This window comes from Jaculus jaculus, chromosome 1 (genome assembly GCF_020740685.1).
Source record: "Jaculus jaculus isolate mJacJac1 chromosome 1, mJacJac1.mat.Y.cur, whole genome shotgun sequence".
Taxonomy (NCBI): Eukaryota; Metazoa; Chordata; class Mammalia; order Rodentia; family Dipodidae; genus Jaculus; species Jaculus jaculus.
Window position 1 is genome coordinate 155,522,871 of NC_059102.1, and position 26,368 is coordinate 155,549,238.

The 26,368-nt window shown below is 52.8% G+C and overlaps 1 protein-coding gene across 1 annotated transcript; it reads left to right on the top strand.

Moving 5' to 3' along the window:
• Nucleotides 1-4,195: 4,195 nt before the first annotated feature.
• Tspan32 (tetraspanin 32) lies at nucleotides 4,196-18,126 on the top strand. Its single transcript, XM_045141849.1, has 9 exons — nucleotides 4,196-4,261; nucleotides 4,936-5,050; nucleotides 6,193-6,290; nucleotides 10,004-10,078; nucleotides 14,143-14,244; nucleotides 14,626-14,712; nucleotides 16,127-16,210; nucleotides 16,539-16,630; nucleotides 17,255-18,126. Exons 1-9 carry the CDS (start codon nucleotides 4,196-4,198, stop codon nucleotides 17,397-17,399), a joined length of 864 nt encoding a protein of 287 aa, XP_044997784.1. The 3' UTR covers nucleotides 17,400-18,126.
• The last annotated feature ends 8,242 nt before the right edge of the window (nucleotides 18,127-26,368 follow it).

Consider the following 26,368-nt stretch of genomic DNA (forward strand, 5'->3'; position numbering starts at 1 on the left):
CATGGGTGGAGGAGGGGCTGGAGAAGGAGCAGCAGGGAGTGGGGCCAGGAGGTCAGAGCTCAGCAAGCTGAGCTGACAGTCAGTGTCAGCTCCAGAGACAGCCCCGGGGAGGGACAGAACTGGGCATTGAGACAAAATATGCTTTTTTAGCACTGTTTTAGGATGCTGGCATGTTAGGAGAACATCAGAGCGTTCCCAGGGACCCACACACAGCACTTAATGCTACCTGGGAGGATATAGAGTAAAAGGAGCTTGGTCCTGCCAGGGATGCAGCTGTGACCTAGCGCGTGCGCGCGCGCGTGTGTGTGTGTGTGTGTGTGGTGGTGGTGGTGGTGATGTCTCCCGCATACACTGGCTAGTGATCCCCAAACCCAATCCAACTCTGCACCACCTCCCTGGAGAGAGCAAGAGACTGCAGGTGAGGACTCCACCCCACAAGACTGCACTTCTGGCCAGGCATGGTGGTGCAGGCCTTTAATCCCAGTATTCGGGAGGCTGAGGTAGGAGGATCCTTGTGAGTTGGAGGCCAGCCTGAGAAAGATTATCTAGATTAGGTTAACCTCTGAGTGGGCCCGTGAGGGCTTATCTTGATTAGATTCATTGAGGTGGAAGACTCAGCAGAACTGTGGGTGGCATCATCCCATGGGCTGAGGTCTTGATGGTATAAAAAGGAGAGAGCTGGGCTGGAGAGCTCACTTAGTGGATAAGCCGCTTGCCAGTGAAGCCTAAGGATCCAGGTTCAATTCTCCAGATACCACGTAAGCCAGATGCACATGGTGGCACATGCATTTGGAGTTCATTTGCAGTGGCTAGAGCCCCTGGGGTGCCCATTCCCTCTCTCTCTTTCTCCCTAATAAATAAATAAAAATAAAATATTTTTTAAAACTTTTTAAAAAGGAGAGAGCTGGCTGGGCAGCAGCATTCATCACTCTGCTTCCTTATGTGGACTAAATGTGACCAGCTCAGTTTTAAGCTCCTGCCTTCTCTTCTTGGCCATGGTAGACTGGTACCTGGATATGTACAGTGAAAGAAACACTCAAACCGATTTTTGTCAGGTGCTTTGTCCCAGCAAGAAGAAAATAACTAATATAGTTGGAGTTCTGACAACCTTATCTCCACGTCTGGTTCCCTTGCTGGAGCCGATCGCTGAGCCGGGGCAACACTGGCTTCCATGTGCGCACTTACGTAGGACAAAGGACCAGAGGCTTCTGAGGGCCAGGGCTGCCCTCTAGGGGAACTGGGCCAGTCCCAGATTACCCAGAGATGGACAGCAGAAGGCAGGAGCAACAGCTTCCCTCAACATGCCACATCCTCCAACACAGGCGAGTCGGAGCGGGCCTCGAAGGCCTCCATCAGGGCAGGGTCACCCAGCCCCGCAACACACGGCTCCGCGGCCCTGCTGGTGGGCACAGGGCGGAGGTGGTGAGACCTGGTGCAGGAGGGACTGGTGTGGGGCTCCCACCACTTCCAGAGGACACTGTGAGGCCACCCATGCAAAGTGCCTGGCCCTCCTGTAAAAGTCTTCCTCCCGTGTGCAGAGGTGTTGAGCGGAGGCCAGGTGGTGACAAGCGCATCGCACGGTCTGGAGGCTGCCGGCCCCTCCCCCAGCACAGGTGCAGAAAGGCAGTTCAGGGGTGAGCCAGACCCGGTGGCAGCACACCAGTGTACCTCACTCACCTCACAAGAGATACCCTGCTTGCACTGTACCCAGGCCGAGCCTAGGACTCCACCCTGGGAGACACAGGGCACACACTCGTGGCCAGGCAGTCTCATGACTAGGCTCCATAGGGTAAGAGCTGCCCAGGGGCCACCTGGAGCTCTGGGAAAGATGATGGAATCCCCTTAGGCAGAAAGAAGGCGCCACAGCAACGGCCACCAGCATCAGCCTTCCTGAGAAGGTGGCCGCCTAGCCATCTTACCAGCATCAACACTGACGGCCATCAGGAGCCGCTGGCCAGCTCAGAGCCCCGTTCCATTCTAGGAGACCCCGGGGTGCTCACACTGACAGCTGTCTACTCTCCCTACTGAGGCCTCCTTCTGTGTAGAGACACCCCACATTGCATGGCGTGGAAGGGGAGCCAAGCGCAAGCAGCCCTCCTCGGAGGACCAAGAAGTGGCGTTACAGTTCAGATTGCCCAGACAAGACAAGACGGGTTAGGTGGGCTTCATGTCACGTCCAGGCCTACCTACCATGGCCTCTGAAGGCCACTTAGCACGGCCCTTATGTGGCTGAGTTTGCAACCTGCCACTTTGCAGGCCTTTCATGACTTTGCATAATTACAGACACATGCTTTAACAAAGGAGCCATGTGAGTATGAATGAGACACCAGCCTCCTATGTGGCCCCCAAGTGGCTCTCTCGGTTCCCCATGTACCCATTCACATTCTCCTCTCAAAATATGATTGACAATGCCAGGGTTGTGGCACATGCCTTTAATCCCCGCACTCAGGAGGCAGAGGTAGGAGGATCACTGTGAATTCGAGGCCAGCCTGAGACTACACAGTGAATTCCAGGTCAGCCTGGGCTAGAGCGAGATCCTACCTCTAAAAACAAACAAACAAAAAATCAAATATGATTGACAAAGAGAGTTACTTTTCGTTGTTGTTTTTTCAAGGCAACGTCTCATTCCAGCTCAGGCTGACCTGGAATTCACTCTGTAGTCTCAGGGTGGCCTCGAACTCATAGCAGTCCTCCGACCTCTGCCTCCCCAGTGCTTAAGGGCGTGCGCCACCACGCCCGGCAAGAGAGTTTTGAGTTGTGTTTCTCGGGGGCGTTCGTTCGTTCGTGTTTTTCCATGTTTGTGTGGTATGCACGCTTGCATGCATTTGTGTTCATATGTCTGGTGGCACACATACGTGTGCAGAGGTGCACACACACACACACACACGCGTACGTGTAGAGGAGAGAGGTTGACCTCATGAGCTTCCTCAATCACTCTGTGCCATTTTGTTTTGGTTTTGGTTTTGGAGTTTTGAAGTAGCCCAGGGTAACCTGGAATTCACTCTGTAGTCTCAGGCTGGCCTCAGACTCACAGCAGTCCCCCATCTGTGCCTCCCAAGTTCTGGGATTCAAGGCGTGCACCACCACACGCAGCCTATCTCCACCTTATTATTATTTTTTTGTTATTCTTATTTATTTATTTGAGAGTGAGACAGAGAGAGAAAGAGGCAGATAGAGAGAGAGAGAGAGAGAATGGGCGCGCCGGGGCCTCCAGCCACTGCAAACGAACTCCAGACGCGTGCGCCCCCTTGTGCATCTGGCTAATCTGGGTCCTGGGGAACCAAGCCTCAAACCGGGGTCCTTAGGCTTCACAGGCAAGTGCTTAACCGCTAAGCCATCTCTCCAGCCCATCCACCTTATTATTTTTTAAATTGTATTTATTTACAAGCAGAGAGAGATACAGACAGAGGGCATGGGCACACTAAGGCCGGCAGCTGCTGCAAACCAATTCCAGATGCATGTGCCACTTTGTGCATCTGGCTCTATGTGGGTCCTGGGAAATTGAACATAGATCATTAGCCTTTGCAGGCAAGCACCTTAAGTGCTAAGTCATCTCTCCAGCCCCCACCTTATTTTTCGAGAGAGGATCTCTCACTGTACCTAGAGCTCGTCAATTTGTCTAGACTGGCTACCCAACAAGCCCCACGGATCCTCCTGACTCCAACGCCCTAGTCCTGGGATGACAGGTGTATACCGCTGTCCCCAGCTTTATGTGGGTGCTGGGAATCCAAATTCAGGTCCTCACCCTTGTGCCTCAACAAGTCAACAGGTGCTTTACCAACTAAACCATCTCCCCAGCTCCGTTGTTCATTTACTATTAAGACAAGGCCTAGCTATGGAACCCAGACTGGCCTAAAACCTGTTGCAAGACTGCCTGAGCTTCCCAGTGATAAACTGTGGCTGCAGCAGGTACAGCTCAGGCCCCACCCACGGGTGGGCAAGTGCTAGATGTGAAGCCAGGCTTGGGTAGCAGTGTGCAAAGCTGCCCCTCCCCTTCCTGCCTGCTCTTCTGCAGGGCACCTAGCAGCGCAGCTGTTGACAGATAGAAGGACACAGCCTACCTCCTTGGTCAGCTGCGGTCTGAGGCCCCCACCCAGTGGGAAACCACAGAAGGGTAGAGGGGGGAGGGGAAGGGCAAAAAGAGAAGAGGAGAGGAGAGGAGAGGAGGGAAGAGCAGAGAAGAGAGAGGAGCACCATGGAGCACTGGAGCCGAGTCAAGATTGCCAAATGCCAGATGCTGGTCACAGGCTTCTTTGTCTTGGTAACTGGCAGGTGGGACAGGAAGTGTAGGGCAGGCAAGTGGGCAGGGGTGGGAGTGGCAGACCATGCCCAGTCCTCCAACACTGTGGTCACCCTTTCCTACACACACCCAGCCTTATTACCTCAATGTGTCCTGCAGTCTAGCTCTGGGGCCCCTAGTGGCCTCCAAAGGTGGCCTGGAGGACGGTGGGCATTTGGACACAATGCCCTGGAGGCAGTGGCTGTCCTTCTGAGGGCAGTAAAGGACCTAGAGAAACCTGGGTTGGCCTGGGCTTGTGGGAGATGGTGACCTGGGGTGGAGGAGCTGTTAGAGGAGGATGGTCTCCTGTTTCTTCCCACCTCTCATGTGCTGGGGAGGACTGGGGGCTACTGGGACTCTGCAGACAGTTTGATCTGAGGTTCTGGGTCCTTGGAGGAAATGAGCAACAAATGTACATACTGTGTATTTGTCAACGTGTGTGCGTATGCTGGGGTGTCTGCAGCAAGGCCTCCCTGAGACCCAGCACACATGCACACACGTAGAACTCCCGGTAGCTGGCCTGTCTCCCATGGGCTCAGGAAGCTGGAAGGGGCCAGGTTGGGAAACCCAGAAACCCAGGCTCTGCATTTTGCAGGTGGGGAGGGGCTCCGCGGCTGTGCCCGGCTCGGATGCTCTAAGCTTACCCCCCCCCCCAGCTGCTAGGCCTCTCGGTGGCCACCATGGTGACTTTCATTCACTTCGGGGACCATTTTGCTGTCATTGGCCATGTGTCCTTGGAAAGGAACCAGTATGAAGCCATGCGCCGTTGGGGTAAGTGAGACCAGGGCCGGCGTGGGGTGTGGGAGCTGAGGGGCGAAGGCAGTGGGAGGAGCTGGCACAGCTCTCTAGCTCTAAGGCTTCCAGGGGCGCTAGCTTTGGGTAGGAACTAGGGGTCAGGGGCAGAGTAGGGATACCCCGGCATGCTGGCTGAACTGAGCAGAAATGGTCTGAACAACAGCTGGGTCTCCCGCCCTAGAGGGGTACACGGGCAGGGTCGGGCCCAAGGTCTGTGCTGTTGAGGCGAAGGCAGCCCCTGGGACCTGGGCTCAGAGGGCCCATGGGACTCAACAATGAGTGCTATGTTCAGAGGACAGAGAATGCCACACCAGGACAAAGTCTGCCAGGGTGGCCCCCTTCCATGAGAGCGAAGACCTCCTGAGTGAGAGGATGGCTCTGGAAGGATGCAAGGACTCCCCCTCCCCAGGGAGGTGGCCACCCAGTGGGCAAAGGTGGGGGAAACTGAGTCCCACGAATGGGGGTTTGGCAGCCCAACCCCCAATGCCCCTGTGCCTCTCAAGACTCAGCTTCCTGAGGCAGGAAGCCTGAAGCCTGGGCCTGGACTGATAAGGTCACAGCCCCACACGGCCACTTGTCACTGGAGCATGGGGATGTGGCTTACAGATAGTCACTGAGGCAGAGAGGGCAGGATGAGGAATGGGTGGGGGAGGACGGCTCCCCAGCTTGCTCCCACCTCTCCCTCCTTTCCTCAGAGCCTTGGGGAGAGGGAGACTATTAACCAGGGGGAGTGTCAGACCAGAGCCATGGCCCTTTCAGACTCTCTCCAATCCTCTGACCCCAAAAGTGGATTTTATTTTATTTTATTTTTTAAAATTTTTATTTATTCATCTGAGAGAGACAGACACACAGAGAGAGAAACAGGCAGAGAGAAAGAGAGAATGGGCGCACCAGGGCCTCCAGCCACTGCAAACGAACTCCAGACGTGTGCGCCCCCTTGTGCATCTGGCTAACGTGGGTCCTGGGGAATCCAGCCTCGAACCAGGGCCCTTAGGCTTCACAGGCAAGCGCTTAACCGCTAAGCCATCTCTCCAGCCCCAGAAGTGGATTTTAAATAGAACCTCCATGCCTAGATCCCCATGCCAGCCCCCTCACTCTCCTCCTCTCTCTTCCCACAGCCTTCTACGTAGGGATCAGCCTGGCAGGCTTGCTGAGCCTGGGTGCTGCGCTGAGCGCCACAGCCACTGTGAGAGAAGCCCAGGGCCTCATGGCTGGGGTGAGTTATTTGCGCCACCAGATGACTCCAGGCCTCACACAGGGACTGGATCTAGGGGACAGGATGAGCCCAGGGAGCGGTTTGATCCTCCACAGAAGAATCCAGACAGAAGCAGAGGGTCTGAGACATGTGGGCCACTGAGATCCTGGACCAATCAGGACCTCTGACCTGGGCCAGCTGGGACTCTCCACCTGGGACAGTCAGAACCTCTACTTGGCCCAATCAGGACCCTCCACATGGGTTAGTCAGCACCCTCCATCAGGACCAGCCAGAACCTTTCGCAGGATTCTACTCCACCCTGTCTTCCTCACATGCAGTAACGGTCCTAACAGGTGTCCTGACGGGCAGAACTGGCCCTCCTAGGCCTAGGGGCCATCCTCAGAGGCCCTGAGAAGGTCTTATTCTGTTACTCAGAGAGCTCTGGAGATCGGTTAGATGGACTCCACTTCTCATTAGGAGCCCAGGCATGCCAGGGAAGGAGTCCCTATGCCAAGTCCTCCACCCTGGGATCCCTCCTCACAGTTCCACATGCCCCTTCCCATTCCCTAGAGAGGTCCCCCAGCCCCGGGTTCCACCCACCCCATGTCTGTCTCTCCATGTGGCCCCTTTTCGTCTCTACCAGTCATCGGTGGGAAATCCAGACTCTACTTGCCAACCTCCACTCCTGAGGTCCCCTTTTTTTATTATCCCTCTCCCCCTGCAAGTAGGCCTCCCCACGAATGCCCATGAGTGGTTCAGGAGTTCAGAGACCCTCAGAAGCCTGTGTGGGTCAGTGTGGGGGGGTTTGCTTCCGGGATGGGCTGTGAGGTTAGACTTTCTAGGAGCTTACCAAGAACCAACCCAGGCCAGCCTCCCGTTGAGCACATGCTCCTGATGACCCTCAGTCTCCAAGGACAGTCTCCTCTTAGTGCTGTTGCAGGGGACAGCCAGGACAGGGTGGGCTTTGGTGGGGGACAAAGCACGATCTAGGTGATTCTTGCTCTGAGACACGGGAGCAGGGGAGGGACAGTGCTGACCTGTGTAGTCTGGTGTTGGGGCTCAGAGGGAGGCCCCAAGTGAGGCGGAAATAGGACTGGCAGACTGTGCTCGCTCGCTCGCAGAGAACCTGTGATCTGCCTGCAGAACTGGAGGGAAAACAGGATTGGCAGAGGGCAGGCTAGGCAGAGTTTTGTCAAAGGCCTCTTGAGAGGTCCGTGCTGGGGCGCCAGCATCAGCCACCAGGGGGCGCTGTGGAGACGGCTTGGAGGCTATAGTACAGAGGCTGATGGGCAAAGTCTTGAGGGGCCCACCCAGGCTTCCCAAGGCTCAATTCCATATCCCCAGCCAGTCTCAGGGCCCAAGTGACTGCTGAGTGGTAGAGAGCTGTGGTCCCCAGGTCACTCCAGACCCAGTGTGGGCTCTGAACACCCTTTTAAGCCCTAGCACCCTGGGCCCTGATCATGAAGGGCAGGCCCAACTGAGGGTCCCCCTGGACACCACCCTGCTGAGAGGCATGTTCACGCGCCTGTGAGAAACTGTTGCGTTTATTCCTGCATCTTCCCTGCTGGCCTTAGTCTGCCCTGTTCACCATGCCCATGGGAATGCCAGTATGTTGTAGCTAGCCGGCTGTATGCACGAAGGAGGCTGGGGAAGGCGGGGAGCAAGGAGTGGAACTGCCCTGGCTGGCTGCCCCCCTCCCCGCTTCTTCCTGCCCCGCCTCCTGTAGCCTTGCGCAGGAAAGCCTGAGCCAGCTGAGACCAGACCGCTGCTCAAGGAAGCAGATTCAAGTTGTTTATGCGTGTGTGTATTTATTTATTTATTTATTTTCAATGAGCTGGGAGAGAAAATGGCCCCTTAGGCCTGGCCCCTCACACCAACACCTGTGGAAGCCTTGAGGCCTCGGTGGGACCCCCCCCCCCCACTTCCTGGGAGAGACCTTTCTGCAGAGAGAAGGGGAGGGAGGGGGGTAAGGAGGGCGGGACAGAAGTGGGGAGGGATGATGCTCTTTCTCTCCTGAAAAATAAGATGGTTTCTGGAAAGTGCTGGTCTCTTGAGCTGGATCACAGCCTCGGCTGGGGAAGCAGTCCTGAGGAATGGCTTCCAGATGGGGAAGGTGGCCCTCGGCCAACTAGGGACAGGGAGGAGGAGGGAGAAGAGGGACGTAGAGGAAGACGGAGGAGGAGGGAGAGGGAGGAGGAGGAGCAAGGGAAAGGGGGAAGAGGAGGAGGGAAAGGAGGAAGGGGGGAGGAAGAGGAAGGAAAGGGGGAGAAGAAGAGGAGCAGAGAGGGCAAAGGCAATGACAGAGGGTCAGGCAGCCCCAGCACCAATTCCCAGACAGCTCTGCAGGTTCTAGGGCAGGCAGGAGTGAGAGCACAAAGAGAGGAGACTCCGCGGCCCCGCAGAACCCTTGCCCACCAGGCTTGGGGCCAGGGGACCACTAGACAAGAGCTAGATGGTCACACCAGGGCCTCTTTGCACTCGCTGGGCCTGTGGGGACAGTACTGGGCTTGATAGCTCAGGGGACGACTTGGAGGCTCAGAAGAAAGCCAGATTGGTGGTCACCAAAAGGGGATGATCGGGGCAGGGGGCTCTTAGTCTAGAATGACTCTTTGAAACTCTCCACAGAAGCGGCATGCATTTTCAGGGGAGGAGGCTGTAATACCCATCAGCTTCTGTAAGCAGGTTCTCAGAGTCCCTCTTTTATTTAATTTTTTTTTTTTGCTTTTTAAAATTTAATTAATTTTTCAATTGACAACTGCATGATTGTAGATAATATCACATGGTAATTCCCTCCCCAACCCCCCCCCACTTTTCCCTTTGAAACTCCACTCTCCATCATATCCCCTCCTCCTCTCAATCAGTCTCTCTTTTATTTTGATGTCATGATCTTTTCCTCCTATTTTGATGGTCTTGTGTAGGTAGTGTCAGGCACTGTGAGGTCATGGATGTCCAGGCCATTTTGTGTCTGGAAGAGCACACGTTGTAAGGAGTCCTGCCCTTCCTTTGGCTCTTACATTCTTTCCACAACCTCTTCCTCAATGGGCCCTGAACCTTGGAAGGTGTGATAGAGATACTGCAGTGCTGAGCACTCCTCTGTCACTTCTTCTCAGCACCACGGTGCCAAGAAGTCCTTCTTTAACACTGACAGAAAGGGTTGGGGCAGGCTGGCCTGGGCCTCAGGGGCCCATGCAACAGTGTGAAGATAGGACAGGAAGGTCACCCTGAAGGAAGGGAGGCCACAGCCTCTGGTGTGTCACCCTTGTGCCTGGGGTTGTGGGCTGTGGTCTTGGGTGAGTCAGGCTGTATGGGTTGTGTCGTCTTTGGAGACATGTTTCAGAAACAAAACAACCAAAGAGCCCACAAAATCTTCCTTGCACTGGGTCAGCCATCTCCTGACTTCAGGAAGGAAGTTGTTACTCCCAGAATTTCAGGTGCTTGGGAGTCTCTGCCTGGCCTCCAAGGGGATTGGTGTCCTCAGAGCAGCTCCAGTGAGCAGGGGTGTCCACCATCCTGGGTCTAAACTAGCCTGTCATCACTGGGGCAAGAGCGTGGTGGTACTATAGTTCACAGGCCCTCCTGAGCCAAACCGGGGAGAATTCCCGTCTCCCCTCAGCCAGTGGGCAACAAGGGCTCAAACTAGCACCTCTGCCCAGCCCTACTGGGGGAACTGCCCAGCTGGTACCCTGCGCTCCCACACCTGCCGCTGTGCAGTGACCCAACCTTTCTGCCCCCAGGGCTTCCTGTGTTTTGCCCTGGCCTTCTGTGTCCTGGTACAGGTGGCCTTCTGGAGATTCCGCAACCCCACCCAGGTGAGTGCGGCCGTCAGCAAGGGTCTCCCGGGTGTAGCAGAGGCTGGAGGGCCAGGGAGATTCAGAGCCAGCCACACTTGGCTAGTAGAGCCGAAGGCCCCCCAAGAGACAGACACGTAGGTGGGGGACCAGGATTTGCAGAGAATCCAGAGGGCAAGGAGAGCCTACGCCTAGGCCAGGGTAGGGCAGAGAGGGGGCTGGACAGAGTTACTCTCCTGGGCCAGGGTAGCAGCCTCCCAGGTCGGGAAAAGGAAGCCCAGCTCTTCCCCGGCTACTTCTCCCTGCAGCCCCTCAGCCCATGTTCTGTCCCAGAAGCAGATGCCCCTTGTTTGGCTTCAGAGAGTGACTAGAAGTGTAGAATGTTCTAGGAGATGCACTGTGATCATGGCTCTGACCTGAAAAACAGATAATACAGTTTGGGGGTGGGGTGGCGAGTGAGCCTGGAGGACTGGGAACAGGGTGCCTAGCCTTACTCACAGGACGGCCACACTTCAGTCGTAGGCACTGACTACGTAGGGGCGGGTCTGGCTCTGAGAGTTCCCAAAGGCAGGATCTGGGTGCAGGGGCTGCTGAGAGGACAGCAGGTTGGAAAAGAGGAGGGTCTGGACAGGACATTGGTGGCCCCCTCTGAGAGCCCAGTCCAGATGAGGTCCAGGGGCAGGAAGTTTGGAAGTGTCAGGGCCAGAAGGTGGCCACACCAAGCGCAGCCCGGCTGGTAACCAGAGGACCTCTTCATATCCCAGCATCCTCCATGTCCTGTTTCCCAGGCACCTCGCCCTCAGCACACCAATGACCATGTGGCACAGAGTAATTGGGGCAGGCTGTGCCCATTCTCCCGACAGCCTGTGCTTTCCTGCTGTTTGGTCACCTTAGCACTGCCAGGGTGGGCAGGACTTCCAGGCTCTTTGTCCACACTTGCTGCACCTTCCTTCTTCCCTGCCCAAGGGGGTCCCCAGAGGACCCACCCCTACCCCAAGCCTGCAGAATTAAATGCTATTTTGTCCACTCTGGAAAGATCTGGAAGGAGGTTAAGCCCCCAGTAGCTGTGGTGGGGGGAATGTATGTCCTGCAGTCTGCCCTGGTTGAGCCAGGCCAATCTTTTGACATTGTGTTTCCTCTTCGCTGAGAGGTGGTCTGGCCAGCTGGAGGTATGGGTCTTAGTGAGGGTACTCTAAGTCAAGACAGCTGCCAGGCATTGGGGGCTGATCCAGCCGAGCGGTAGCCCAACCCTGCCCCTAAAGATCTGCTTACACTTGGAGCCGAGAGCTAGAAGTCTGCAGGGGAACAGAGGCCAGAGCCTTGCTGGAATTGCTCTCTAGGAAGGAAAAGAACCCATCCCAGACCCTTGGCTCATTCTATCCCACATATAGATTGGCTATAGAGGCAGCTTCCAGGTCCTTTCCTGACCCCAGATGGTCTGTGGTTTCCTCCCAGTGTCTGGCTTGGTGGCCCCTCTCCACTCCTGAGAGCTCTGACTTCCAGAGTGGCACATATATGCATAGCTGGGTGGTGGGCATAGAGGTGGCTTGGGTAGAGGAACCTTGTGCTTAAAGTCAAAGTCAGCAAAGCACCCTTAGACTGTTCCTGGGCCTCAGTTTCCTCATTTGTGAAAGGAGAGTGGAAATCCTTGCCAGAGGGGCTGCTTCATAGTGGAGAACAGAGGTGGAGTTCTAGATTCCTCTGTACATTTCTCACCCCCCCTTTCTTGTGCCTTGGATGGGTCTTCTGGAGTGCAAGCTGAATTTGGGACTGCCCTGGGCTGGGGTGAGATGATGTTTGGTACCAAGTACAGCCCACATAGGAAAGTCACACAGCCTCCCATTCAGTGCCCTTCTTGCCATTCAGGAACAAACAGGTTCCAACCTAGAACTTGGTCATCCCAACTGCCCCCAGCCCTGCGGGTGGAAAAGGCTAGAGGGTGAAAGCCACCTGTCCTGGGAAGCCATGGACTCGCTCACCCCATTTTTCTTGCACCTCTTTTGGGCAGAGCCAAGCAGAGTTGAGTCTAAACCTAGAGTTGACGTCATCCCTATTGTACTTAAGGGACAACGATCCCTCTCAGGAACCCCCACTTGCAATTCAGCCTGAAACAAGGAAACACAATGGGAAGACATTGGACAGTAGCTGTCATAGTGGACACAGACCCTCGCCTGGGATGAGAATACTATTGCCTCCCACCCTCTTGGAAGACCCAATTCACAGGGTTCCCCAGCTGCCACTTCCTAGGACGCTGGGCCTTGGCAGCTGCCCAAGGCTGGCAAGAGTGGCAATGTGGAATGAATACAGAGTGAGTGCTACAGCTATTAATTATGCCCTCAGCATGGCCCGAGAGCCACTTCGCCACAACTCTCCTGCTCTTCCCAGAGGAGCCTGCGTCAGGGGAAAATGGATCACTCCATTCCCTTTAATAATTCATGTCGAGACTAAGCCCAGAACAGGTCCATCCTAAGCAGCCTCAAGCTGCTCGGGGCCCAGTGGTGGACCAAAGGCCGCCTGAGCTCCACATAGGAGGATCTATCCATAGAGCCCACCTACGGCACCCTGAGCATGGGTGTCCCAATGCCCTAGTCCAGGGAAGCAGTCCAGAAAGACACCCTAGACCCCACGCTTCAGTCTGCAAGAATCTAAACAGTCAGGTGAAAAAGAGTTTGCAGCCCCTGAGCCCGCATCGTCCCTGCCCCGAATCCTCAATTGGGGGACTCCCAAAGTACTGATGGTGAGGCTTGGCACCTGGCACCTGGCAGGAAAGCTGCTGGCCAATCTGCCCTATTCCCATGAGAAATGCAGACCCGTATCTTAGAGAGCCTGCTTGAACCCCATAGCAGGGGCAGATGGTGATGCACTTGATAGGAGTGAGGCCCTGTGGGGGAAGTCCAGCCTGATCCCCCCTAGGGGCAGAGATAAGTGCTGGGTTAGTCTGTGGGGTCTGGAGCAGGACTTTGTGTCCTGGTCATAGAGGGCTGTGAGATGCTGGGCTGAGCCAAGCTGAGCTGAGCTGAGCTGTGCGGTGCCCCGGAGTTGACGTCATCCCTATTGTCCTGGAACAGATAAGAACAGTGGGTAAAGGGGCACTGGGTACCTCCCCGGGCAGTGGCAAGGCTGGCAGAGGAAACAAAGCCATTTGAGTTGGGGAGGGGTACTGCCCCCACCCACCCAGTCTCAGAAGCCCTAGTGTGACTCCCAGGATCTGCTTCCACAAGGCTGCAGTGGGTCTCATAGAACTCAAGGAAGCTGAGCCCAGGAAAGGGTCCCAGCCTCTGGCCTAGGGCTGCCAGCGACTGAAGCCAGCTTGGTGCCTTCCCTGGGGCTGGAGAAGGGCTGTGGCTGACTGAGCTGAGGATGACTCACAAGATGTCTGGCTTTTGTGGCATCAGTGGAGAGGTTTTAATCAGTGCCAGCAGCAGCATTTGGCAATCTTCCTGGCTTCTATAGAGGTGTCAGGCTCCAGCAGGGCTGGCTAGGAACCTCCACTCCCTGCCTGCCCACGAAACCTTCACATTGCCAATGATGGCTGTGGTGAGGTTGGAGAGAGGGACACCCTTCTTTTAAGGAGAGCGGGCATGAGGCCAGAGAAGGGCTCTGGGACTCCAGGTTCCCCTAGCCCTTCAGGGAAACCCATGAGATAGGATGGGAGTCCGAAAGCCTTATCACAGGACCTGCCCTGGGTGCAGTCCAGGATGCCTGGCTGGAGGAGACACAATTCCAGTTTGTCTCTGAAAACATACTCATCCAAGGGTGAGCATCTTGGTAGATGGGGAATGCAGAGGCAGGGAAGCAGGGCTGGGGCAGGGGGCACAAAAGCAGCAACCTGGCATGTTGGGTGTGGAGTGAAGGTAAGGTCAGACCAACCACCACCACCAGGCCCCCTCCTTCCTTTGCATCTTCTACCGGGAACTGACCCCAAGTGGAGGGTGGACTGGGGGTGGACTGCAAAGCCCTGCTCCTTCAACCCCTAGGACCCTCCCAGTCCCCTTCCCCCCAGCAACACAGGAGCCACAGGATGGGCATGGGGGAGGGGTCCCTGGAGGAGAAGGACCTGGACCGCCCATGTGCTCTCAGTACAGGTGGAAGATGCTGTGTTGGACACCTACGACCTGGTGTACGACCAGGCGGTGAGGAATCCATTGAGATCCTGGCAGTGGGACCTGACAGCCATCCAGGACACGGTGAGCTAAGAGCATGACCTTTTGCAAGCCTGGCTCATGGTGGGATGGTCAGCCACGCTTGTGATACAGCCAGTGGGTACCCGATGTCCCCGGAATCAGCCATCTGGGCTAGGCTCTGAGTTGGGGTCCTAGAACCATGGCTGTCCCATTGGGAGTCGAGCCTCCAAATGGACTGACTCTTGAATGTGTGGGCCCATACAAAATAAAAGGGCAGATGAAAAATCAATTGAGAATTCCAAGACACTGAAGATTAAATAGCTCTGACGTTCCCTGGTCTACAGTGGGCTGAGTTTTGCAAAACCACCTATGTCATTTGTGCTGTGGTGCCTTGGTTTCCCCATTTAGTCCTGCCTACCTCACACATCTTATTCTGCCTCGTAGTTTCTGTGCTGTGGGAAGAAATCTCCTCTTGGACTTCTTGGGAGCCTAGAGGCCAACCTGTGTCAGGGGGAGGAGGCCATGAGAGAGGTGAGGAAGAGGAGGGGAAAGAGGGCTTCAGCACTCAGGCCAGATGAGACACCCAGGGCTGTGCACACTCTGGATTCCACGTGAGTCAGAGACACCCCCCTCCATCCCTGTTGGCCTCCTACCTTCTTGGGACTGCCCTGGATACCCGGGATAGCACCCATGCGAAGGGGGTTGGTCACAGGGAGGGAAGGCTGAGCGAAGCCCATGGAATAGCCAGCTCAGCTCTAGGCTCAAGTCTCTTCCGCAAAGTGGCTGTAGGGCACATGTACTGCCCGTTCCTTCCTCCGTGTGGCTCCCAGCTTGGGGCTTCGCTATGCCAGCGAAGACACCCCCATCCTCCCCTTGAAAGTCCCTAGAATCTCATAGCCAAGGCTCCATGGATCACAGTGGTTAGATATCTAGGGAACGGGGGTGGGGGGCGACAGTGGTCCTGAGGGCCCCAGAAGTAGCAGGAAGAGCTAAGGGGAGGGAAAGGCATGTCCCTTCCTCCAGAGGCCTGGACTCACCCTCCCCTCGGGGGCCCTCTGTCCCTGCCTAGCCTCCTCCCTTCCCGCTGCTCTCCTGGAAGCAAGCCCACCCTAGCTCACTGGGAGAGTTGTCTGGCCACTCTCCAAGAAATAGGAGGGTGGGGAATGGCTCATGGCCCAGCAGGGCAGGGAGCTAGCCTGCTGAGGAGCATCTAAGAGTCAGGAAGGCCCATCTACCCAAGGATGGTCCCCATGTCCCAACTGCAAAATGGGCCGGGCCCCTGCCTCCTCTACCCATGGTGGCTACAGTGACTGCAAAAGCCTCTGGAGTGGGGGTGGAGCAGGGTCCAGCACAGACTGGCAGGACCAGGAGGACCACTTTCTGCCCAAGGGTGAAGGCGGCACCCTGTAAGGCTCCACATGTAGCCCTCCCTTCCTCAGCTTCCCCCAACATGCCAATATCTCCTCCCAACCCAAACGTCACTGTCTGAGTGGTTCAGAGATGAGCCATCATCTCCTTGTAATTGGAAAGAACCTGTGTGGATGCCAGGTCCCCAGTGAGAGTGATTCCTCCCTCCCCCCCCACACTCTCCAGCAGCTTTCCCACCATTATCCGGCAGCCTCAGGCTATCTGAGGACACACAGTGGCCCCATACAGCTGGCATGCAGAAGGATGTCCGGTCCCCCAGGGTCATGGACACTCTGCCCCCACAAAGACCAGCTCTTTGTCCCCCTAGTTTCATGGTTCTCGACACCTCTTTCCCAGAACATTGAATGATTCTGCCTGGGGAGGTGCTTCCCTGCACTGCCCGGGGCCCTGGTACTGACTGAGCGGGCTCTGCAGCTCCTGGGTGCTTCAGAGGCTGCCAGGGGGGGGGAGTGGGCCTGGGCATACTGGCCAGGGAGGGCCAGTCAGGCCGGGCGCCATGCATGTCACCCCTGCCTAGGACTGCCTGCAGAGCATCGGGACTTTTCTGAGGACACAGGGAAGCATTGCCTCCACCCTGACCAGCGCGGGCTTGGCCCTCACGGTAGCCACACCCTCATTCCCTGCACGCCACCCCATCTTCCTGGCCCCTCTCTCAAGATAGAAGGCAAGGCAGGCATCCCCAGCTTACAGCCACGGGTTGGGACAATGCTCTTGATGTTACCGGGGTCCTTAGGGCTCAGGGAACAGGAAGAGGCCAGCTACTGTGCCAGGAGAGTGACCTGGGGGTGAGGGTCAACCTCACGTCTTCCACTTCTCAGTGCCTTCTCAATGCAAAGTCTAGAAACTTCCTCCAGGAGGTGGTGAGGCCCTACCTACTGGGCTGTTTGGCATGCTGCTCTCACCTGGGCCTCTCTCTGGCCCCACTCCAGGTGTATTCCATGATGCTTAGCGCCTTCCTCTGGTTTGCCATCCTCTCTCGCTGCGGTTTGGACAGAAAAGGCAGATATGCCTTGACTCCAAGGTAAGCCCCAAGCACCTGCACTACCTTTCCCCGAAGGGTCCTACAGCCCCACAGGAACCCAGGGCATCTGTGCCCCCACTAAGGGGCTGTCTGCTCAGGCAGGCAGGTCTGACTGTCTGCCCTAAGCTCTTGGAGCAGGGGAGGGGTGGGGACAGACCAGCATGCTCTCCACTCTGTTTCTAGGTCCCTGCTGAGACCTGGCCACATAACTAACACCAACATGGGCATGGCGATATGGGGGATTCCAGGCCCCCACATAGAGGCCAGGATTGCTGGCCTTGGGGTAGAGTGAACCCAGACTCAGCAGTCAGGAACCCTCTTTCTGCTCCCACAGTGTGTAGGGCCTTATTGGCCAGGTCAACCCACCTACCTACACACTCTGCCCGGGCCATCCGAGCCTCATGCCTGGCTCCTCTGTGTTCTGACAATAGCCTCCCCATTCCCTCCAGAGTGTTTTGGGCTATACTTGCAATACCCTCTCTAGAACATTCTGAAACAGCCTTACCCCTCCTCTTGAGAATTCTGGTATGAACGCCCAGTGCCCCATAGAACATTCTATAGCAACTTCACAGTCCCCTCTAGAACATTCTACAATAGATTTCTACCATCCCCTGTGCTTCTTAGAACCAGGGACTGTCAGCCCCAGGAGCCCAGCCTCTTCAGACGTACCCACTGTGAGTCCGCACCTCACGGACCTCAGTGTCCCTGTGAAGCAGAGACTTTCGCTGACCATTCAGCTGGGTGCTTGGATGACTCTCAGTGGCTCTAGCGCTGGCTCTGTGCTCCACTCCTGGGCAGCTGGCCACCGGCCCACAGAGATGAAGACACCGTCCCCAAGTCTTCATGCAGTTCTCATGGGAGGAGACAAAGTTTGTGGTGGGGCAGGGAAAGGAGAGAAGACTCTACCAGACTCCACTCTGACGTTGTTGCGGTCAGACGTATGAAAGGAAGAACTTCAGGGAGGAGAGGTGCATTGTGGCTCACAGTTTCAGAGGAATTTCAGTCCATCTTGGTGAGAAGTGGGCAGAGGTGTCTGGCAGAAGGAATGTTCACAAGGTGCGAGTTAGGTTTGGGACAAACCAGTTTCCTCCAGGCCTGACATGACCATCTGCCAAGATGGAACCGAGATGACTTTGGCTCTGTAATCGTGGCAACAAAATGATCGGACCAATGCAGTAATGGCTGTATGTCTTTGATAATGGTCACGGAGCTGTAGAAGGAGGGGTAGGAGGGTCCCAGGACCCTCACCTGGGAGTCCAGCCATTGCTCCCTCCTGTCCCACAACTGCAGTGTGGTCTTGGGAGATGCTGGCGTATACAGAAAGTGGAAGGCGAACTGAAAGTGACACTGAGCGATACAGTTGTCCTGAGGTTGTCACTCATGAGTGAGCGAGACTGTGCAGTGATGCAGCTGTCTGAGCTCCCCACACTCCTGTAAGTAACCTCTCAGCCATGCTCTGTATGTAACCCCAATAAATTCATCGGTTCACCAGTGAAGTCTGCTTGAATGGCATCACTTCTTTGGTCTATGGCCCCATCTGGGGTGAGTAGCTGTTTGTTCTTGTCTCCCCGGGGAAAAGTCTTATAACAGCAGAAAACAGCCAGATAGGGCATAACTTTCAAAAGCCCGCCCCCCTGGTGACTCACTTCTGCCAGCCAGGCTTCACCTCCTAATGGTTGGCTCCACAGCCTTCTGAAAACAGTGCCACAGGCTGGGGCTGCAGGTTCACAACACAACCCTGTGGGAGAGACACTTCCGATTCAAACCCTAACACCAGGTGAACAGGTAGAGCAGGCCAGGATGTGTAAGGACTGGAGGTCAGTACTGGGCAGGCAGGACCCCTGGTCCTGTGCCTACCGCCTATGCATGCAGCCATGCTCACTTTCTGCGCTGTGTAACATGAGGCACAAGCCCGGTAGCTGCGTTTGGTTTCATCACCGTAACCAAAGCCCTGAGGCAAGCAACATAAATGAGGAAAGGTTGACTTTGGCTTGTGGTTTCAAAGATTTCAGTCCACAGTCATCTGGTTCCACTGCTTTTGTGCACATGGTAGAGGAAACAATAGGAAGTCTATGGTGTGGAGCAAAGCTAGCAACCACATAGTAGCAAGGAAACAGAGAGAAGAACCATGGACCAGGGGTACCCCATCTCAAAGGCATGTCCCAGAGGCCTACTTCTTTCAAGTAGGTCCCACCTCCTAGCTTCCTTCAAATCCATTAAATTATGAAGCCATTTTAGTGGGTTATTTGATTGATTAAGCCATAGCCCTTATGATCTAATCACTTCTCATAAGCCCAAAAGTCTGAACATGGCACCTGGGACCAGGCCTTCAGCACATGAGTTTGGGCGGATGTGTCAAACAGCCTGGATAAGACGCCACTCACTAGGTCAGAGTCCACATGGGCTGGGCAGATAGATTCTCCAGTGTCTCATGAGGTCAAAAGTAAGAAGGGGACTCATGGAGATAGCTTAGGGGGTAAAATGCCACACAAGCATGATGAGCTGAGTTTGGATCCCCAGCACTCATATAAAATCAGACGCATACACATAATCCCAGCATAACCAATAGCAAGATGGGAGGGAGACCAGGGAATCCCACAAGTAAGCTAGGACGGAATATACACACTGACAGACGAGAGACCCTGCCTCAAAACAAGGTGAAAGATGCAAAGTGACACCCCGGGCTGTCTCCTAACCTCTGCACATGCACCGTGGCACATGTGCATCTGCACTCACAAAGACGCACATGATATGTATGTATGTACGTATGTATGTATGTATGTGTGTGTGTATACATATATATTTTAAAGCAAGACTCAGGCTGGGGAGATGTCTCAGTGGCTAAAGGCACTTGCTTACAAAGCTTACCTGCCCAAGTTCCCTAGTACCCACATACAGCCAAATGTACAAAGTACCATGGTGCATCTGGAGCTCATAGCATCAAGAAAGGCCAGGGCATCCATGCTTTGTCACCTCCTCTTGCAAATAAGTAGATGCAGACTTGCTCCTGGGTACACCTTGGCAATGGGAAGAATCCATTTTCTTGCAGTTGTAGGCCTGTGACTCCTCCTTCCTTGCTGGCTACTGGCTGAAGTTGCTTTTTGTACTGTGAAGTTCCCGTTCCTCCTCCTGTGTCTCCTTCTCCAATGGAGCAGACTGAGTCTCTGTTGCAGTCAGGTTCACATTGCTGGCATAAATCACCTGACCAAGAGTAGCTTTTGGGAACAAAAGGGTTTATTTTGGCTTACAGACTCAAGGGGAAGTTTCAGCCCAAACATTTCTTTCTGTGCCATATGCCTGTGCTCACATCAGTCTGTTTCTACACAAGGCAACCCTGCACAAGTTCTCAGGACACAGGCAAAAAAGCAAGCCTCTCACACAAACTGCTTCTATCCCAGTCCAGGAAAAGTCTTTCTCACCTTTACAAGCCATACCTCACAGTCCATAGTTCTTACTGCATTCAGGTCTTTCAACTCTGACCAGAACAGTCCATCAAGCTGTACTTACAGCACTGCAAGGCATCTCCTAGGCCAAGGTTTCAAATCCTTCCACTTTCCCCTTGAACATCAGCTCCAAAAGGCCAAAGCCACATAGTTAGTTGGCAACAACTCCAATATTGGTACCAATTTAGTCTCCCTCATGTTTCCAATTCTCAATTCTACTGACTGGAAATGCTGTCTGCTTTAAGGGCCTGGTGGCAATCTCCCTGCCTGAAGGAGAATTCTTCTAAAGGGTGGTAGAATGCATGTTACATGAAATTGACCATCTGCACTACATTTAAATGACCAGCTCAGCAGCACTAATATCCATACTGTTGTGTGGTCATTGCCACCCTCTGCCTTGAGAATTTTCCATCTTCCCAAGTGCAGCATGTCCCCCATTAAACACTGTCTCCCCAGCCCTGACACTCCATGTCACTTTCTGTCCCCGTGAACCATGTGATTATATGGACCTCCTGTGAGTGCTCCCTGTGTAACTGGTTCACCTCACACAGCACAGCGTCCTTCTGGCTCATACACATTGCAATGTAGGCCAGAACTTCTTACAGAGGAATCTTGCCACAGTCACAGGGGCTTCACAGTCACATGCTGAGGAGCTACCACAGAACATTGGGCAGGCAGAACTTAAATATTGTGCCTCCCACAGCTCCTTCATTGGACAGTCAAGCCACCTCTATGGTGAATCATCACCTTTTGTGTTGCTGGATGCTTGCACAATTTAATTCCTTCAAACTGCCAAGTCCCAAGGCAATACCACCCATCAGGCCAACCTAGCCTGCAGCCCAATGCACTGCTGCCAACACAAGAACTTTGACAGAGGTGAGTAGCCTTGCCTCCCATCAAAACCCACCAAGGAGAAGTTCCCTAGTTCAGAACCATCTTACAACGGGTAGCTTCTGCACTGACTTTACCTGGGGCGGTGCAAACAAGTGTCTATTCACTCTCAGATAGGGCACAGACAATAGACCAAAGTCACTATTCTACCCATGTCCAACTTGGAAACCAGTGAGTTTATTGGGGTCATTTACAGGAGCAAGATAACCCAAAGGTGGCTGCATGAACCAGCGGGTCACCCCAGCAAAGCTGATGACTCATGGAAGCTTCATCCCTAGAACTCACTGTACACCTTGCTGGCAGTAATTTGGTTGGAGAGTCTCTTTTCTTGAGTAATTTTTACTCCCCCCCCCCCTTTTTTTTTGAGGTAAGTTCTCACTCTCGCTGCAGCTGACCTGGAATGCATTCTGTAGACCAGGCTGGCCTTGAACTCACAGTGATGCTCCTACCTCAGCCTCCCAAGTGCTGGGGTTATATGCATGGTTCTTACTCCTTATAGAACCTTGTGGAGGGAGGGGCCTTGTCAAACTTCTAAGCTTCAGGAACCTTCCGTAGATTTGTGACAGGTTTATATCCTGAGCCTACATGAGCCTAAGGAACCTATGTTTCAATTTGGAAATTCCTGAGGAGACTTCATCTAATTTAAAATGTCTCAGTATTAAAAAAAAATGCTATATAGTAGCAGGTAATAAATGATAAAGACCCATTATTATATTGCTGAGTCACATACACCCTTTAATCCCAGCACTCAGGAGAATTGCTGTGAGTTCAAGGCCACCCTGAGACTACATAGTGAATTCCAGGTCAGCCTGAACTAGAGTGAGACCTTACCTCAGAAAGACCAAAATAAATAAATAAATAAGCAAGTGATTGAAGAGGAGACCCAACATCAACCTCTGACCTCCACACACATGCACCCACACACACACATGGACTGCATGCACACACACCATACATGTATGCAACAAAAAGAAAATAAAGCATATGCCAGGCATAATGGCGCATACCTTTAATCCCAGCACTTAGGAGGTAGTGGTAGGAGGATCACCAAGACTTCAAGGCCACCCTCAGACTACATAGTGAATTCCAGGTCAGCCTGGCTACCTCAAAAAAATAAAAAAGAAAGAAAAAAGAAAATAAAACATATGCTAGTTATGGTGGCACATGTCTGTTATCTCAGCATTCAGGAGTCAGGAGGCAAAGGCAGGAGACCATGTCTCCAAAAAGCGAAACTGAAAGAAGGGAGGGAAGGAGGGAAGAGAATTAAAAACAGATAGACGGAAGGAGGTAGAGAGAGACACATCCCATTCAAAACACATCAGTGGTGAAAAGAAGGGAAAGAAAAGGAAAGTGAGATGGATTTTTTTAGAACATTAAAGTTCTTTTATTAGAACTATTGCCATTTTTTTTCCTTTGTTTTGTTTTTCAAGGTAGGGTCTCACTCTAGCCCAGGCTGACCTGGAATTCACTATGTAGTCTCACAGTGGCCTCGAACTCACAGCAATCCACCTACCTCTGCCTCCCAAGTGCTGGGATTAAAGGTATGTACCACCACGCCAGGTCTTTTTTTTTCTTTTTATTGACAGCTTCTATTCTTATAGAAAATAAGCAATGAAAATTCCCTCCCCTCCCCCACTTTCCCCTTCACAGATCTACCCTCCATCATATCCCCTCCCTCTCTTCATTATTTTGATGACATCATCTTTTCCTCCTATTATGAGGGTCTTGTGAAGATAGTGCTAGACACTGTGAGGTCATGGATATCAATGCCAATATATATCTGGTCTATTGCATTGTAAGCAGTCCTACACTTCCTTTGGCTCTTACAGTCTTTCTGCTACCTCTTCTGCAATGGGCCCTGAGCCTTGGAAGATGGGATAGAGATGTTTTAGTGTTAAACATTACTCCATCACATCTTCTCAGAACTATGGTGCTTTTTGGCTCATCCCAGTGGTCACCACCATCTGAAAAGAGAAGCTTCTCTAACCAAAAGTGAGAGTAGCATTAATATATGGGTATAACCATCAAGTAAAGTGCTTACAGGGTAGTTTGGTGAGCATAATATATGCATTTAGCAAGACAAGAATAGGCATGACACCCCTAATGTTCATGACCTCCCCCACCATAGGCTTTTGGTTAAGTTTTCAGTACCAGTGCAGCCTTTTTCTTTAGCTTTCTATCAGCTGGTCTACCAGGAGAAGGTTTTCATCTCAGCCCCAGTTTGCTTTCTCAGTGACCTTGCAGCCCAGGCATGTGGAGTCTTCAGCAACTGGGTCTTATGAGATGGACTTTATAAAATTTATACAACACAGCCTAGAGAGAAATCCCATCAGATGCCGTGGTGAGAGTGCTCATGTCTGCAGCTGGCCACCAAGCCTTGGCCTCCTCCTCCATAGCCCATAGCCCATTCTAGTTTCTAGCCCTTCGTTCCTGAGGGACACGAGTTCACGATGACCTTGTCACATCCTTCTACCAGCTTGTGTAACCAGTATAATGGAGTGAGGAGAGAGCTTGGACCCTTTGAACCTACCCACACCATTGTGGTTTGAATGTGAAATGTCCGATACGTTCATGCGTCTGACACTTGATCCCTCCCAGTGCTTTGGAAAGTGGAGCCTTGCGAGAGGAAGTGGGTCATTAGGGGTGGGCATTGAGGTTTTATAGCCTGGCCCCTCTTCTTCATCAACCTTGGCTTCTAGACTCTGGCTGTAATGTGGTGAGCCGGCCTGCTATGACTTCTCCACTATGGTGCAATGTATCTCCCTGGAACTGTAGACCAAAAGGAACCCTTTCCTTACTTAAGTTGCTTCTGGTCTGGTATTTTGTTCCAGCAACAAGCAAGTACCTGACAGACCCCTGAGCGGCAGCATCCTCGTTGCTCTGGGTTAGAACAGCATTAGGGCTCCGAAGGCCCTTCAACCCAGTGGTGAAGCCCAAAGCGGGCAGGTGCCACCCACACCTTCCAGCTCTGTAAGACTGTTACTTTGTGCTCTGACCACAGCACCCTCTTATGGGCTACTAAGGTCCACAGCACAGGAGAGGAAGACCTATGATGACAAGAGGCAAAACGTCTGTGATTGGGCTGGGAACGTATCAGTAGATAAGGCTCTTGCCACGGAAGCATGAGGGCGAGAGTTCAGATCCCCAGCAGCCATGTAAGTGCGAGATGGATGTGGTGACCTGCCTGTAATCCCAGTGCTCAGGAGGTGGACACAGGGAACCCTGGGGCGAGCTGGCTAATGAAACTACTAGAATTTGCCCTGGGTTTGGGTGAGAGACCTTGCCTCAGTAAATAAAAAGTGGACAGCCATCAAGGAAGACACCTAACATTGACCTCTGGCATCCACACAAATGCATACACACACACACACACACACACACACACCAAACACAACTATGCAAAAAGAATTCCTCAGTAATGACTTTTAGCTATCAGCATAAGAAATGCTGCCCCATAAACTGGTCTTGGTGGTGCACGCCTTTAATCTCAGTACTCGGGAGGCAGAGGTAGGAGGATCACCATGAGTTCAAGGCCACCCTGAGACTACATAGTAAATTCCAGGTCAGCCTGGGCTAGAGTGAGACCCTACCTCAAAAATCAAAACAAAAAGAAAAAAGAAAAAAGAAATGTTGCTCCATGCCCACCCCTAAGGCTTGCAAGTCAGGAATTCTGGTTTGGGGAACCAGTATCATTTATTGGCTATGGGTGTCACAGGCTATAGGACACCATCCAATCCTGTGGTGGCATTTCCCAGCTGTAATCCTAAATGATGCTTAATAAGCAAGACACCATCCCACAAGGTTGTCTTTTCTAAGTAAAAGCATGAATGGTGAGCTGGGCGTGATGGTGCATGCCTTTAACCCTGGCACTTGAGAGGCAGAGGTAGGAGAATCACTGTGAGTTCAAGGCCACCCTGAGACTACATAGTGAATTCTAGGTCAGCCTGAGCTAAAGTGAGACCCTACCTTGAAAAATCAAAAATGAAAGAAAGAAAAGCAAAAGAGTGTGAATGGTGACCCCCAGTGAATCCCATGGTACCTTCACGTGACCTTCTGCCACTGGCTTAAAGTTAGTTCTTTAGCAAAAAAAAAAAAGAAAAAAAATTATACACGGTGCTTTGTTTGGCTAAAGTTGAAATTTAATGTTAAATGTCCAGTATTGACATTTAATTTTTATTACACTGATTAAGGAGATGCAAATTCAACCCAACCATGATGTTCAGAGACGGAGCCTCTGGTAGGTTTAGATAGGTCACCCACTGCAGTAAAGAACTTGAGTGTGTTCGGTCCATGCTCTGAGGTTTTGAGGGAGGCTGAACTGAAGAATAATGAACTAGTATTGCTAAAAGAAATTTCAAGATGATATAGCATTTAGGCTCTGGCATGAGTATTGGGGAGTGCTTTCTCTCAGACTGACAGGCTCAGGAGCAAAGAGAACCATAGCAGAAAGATTTGGAACATTCTTAGACTGGTCACAGAAGAGCAAAAAGAAAAGAAAAGCCTGTAAGGTGGCACACAGAAATGGCTTGCTAAAGATACTAGGACAGATAAAAGAAAGCCAGTGGCTTTGCATAGAAACACTGGAAAAAGATCTCAAGGACATCTCCAGAAATCCAGTTATTTATTTATTTGTTTGTTTGAGAGAAGGAGAGAAAAAGAGAATGGGTTCACCAGCCCCCCACCCCCAGCCACTGAAAATGAATTCCAGACACATGAGCCACCATGTGCATCTGACTTACTACATGAGTTCTGGGGAGTTGAACCTGGGTCCTTAGGCTTTGCAGGCAAGTTCCTTAATTGCTTAGCCATCTTTCCATTCCCATCTCAGAAATCTTTGTGAGAAACTCTGAGGAGGACTTCCAAGTCACCTATGTGTGAATTTATCCTCCTTCACTGGGGGTCACCAAGCTCTTTTCCAAATACTAGTTCCAAAGTAAACACTCACCAGCTATGCGTGGGTGCTTGGTTTGATTCATGTCCTTGTTCACACATTTAAGACATTGGCCAGTTGGATAGGTGCTGTTGCAGCTGCATTTCTTTCCATAAACATTGGCCATGTCTGTTTTTCTTATTTTGTGAAATGTCTGTTGTGGCCCTTAGCCGAGATAGGATAATGTGCCTTTCTTACTGGTTTATTGGGAGCTCTCATGCATTCTGGTAGAAATAACATTTTGCTCACATGTGGGGGGAAAAAGGGGTTTTTTTTTTTTTAACATTTTACTTATTTATTTGAGAGCAACAGACACAGAGAGAAAGACAGATAGAGGGAGAGAGAGAGAATGGGCGCGCCAGGGCTTCCAGCCTTTGCAAACGAACTCCAGACACGTGCACCCCCTTGTGCATCTGGCTAACGTGGGACCTGGGGAACCGAGCCTCGAACCGGGGTCCTTAGGATTCACAGGCA

What these genes read in the sequence shown, in the direction of transcription:
- Tspan32 (XM_045141849.1), top strand. Translation starts at nt 4,196, where the DNA reads ATGGAGCACTGGAGCCGAGTCAAGATTGCCAAATGCCAGATGCTGGTC. An exon ending in CCCAGGGCCTCATGGCTGGG is followed by an intron (nt 6,291 to 10,003) that starts GTGAGTTATTTG and finishes TTCTGCCCCCAG; the next exon opens with GGCTTCCTGTGTTTTGCCCT. An exon ending in GATTCCGCAACCCCACCCAG is followed by an intron (nt 10,079 to 14,142) that starts GTGAGTGCGGCC and finishes CTCTCAGTACAG; the next exon opens with GTGGAAGATGCTGTGTTGGA.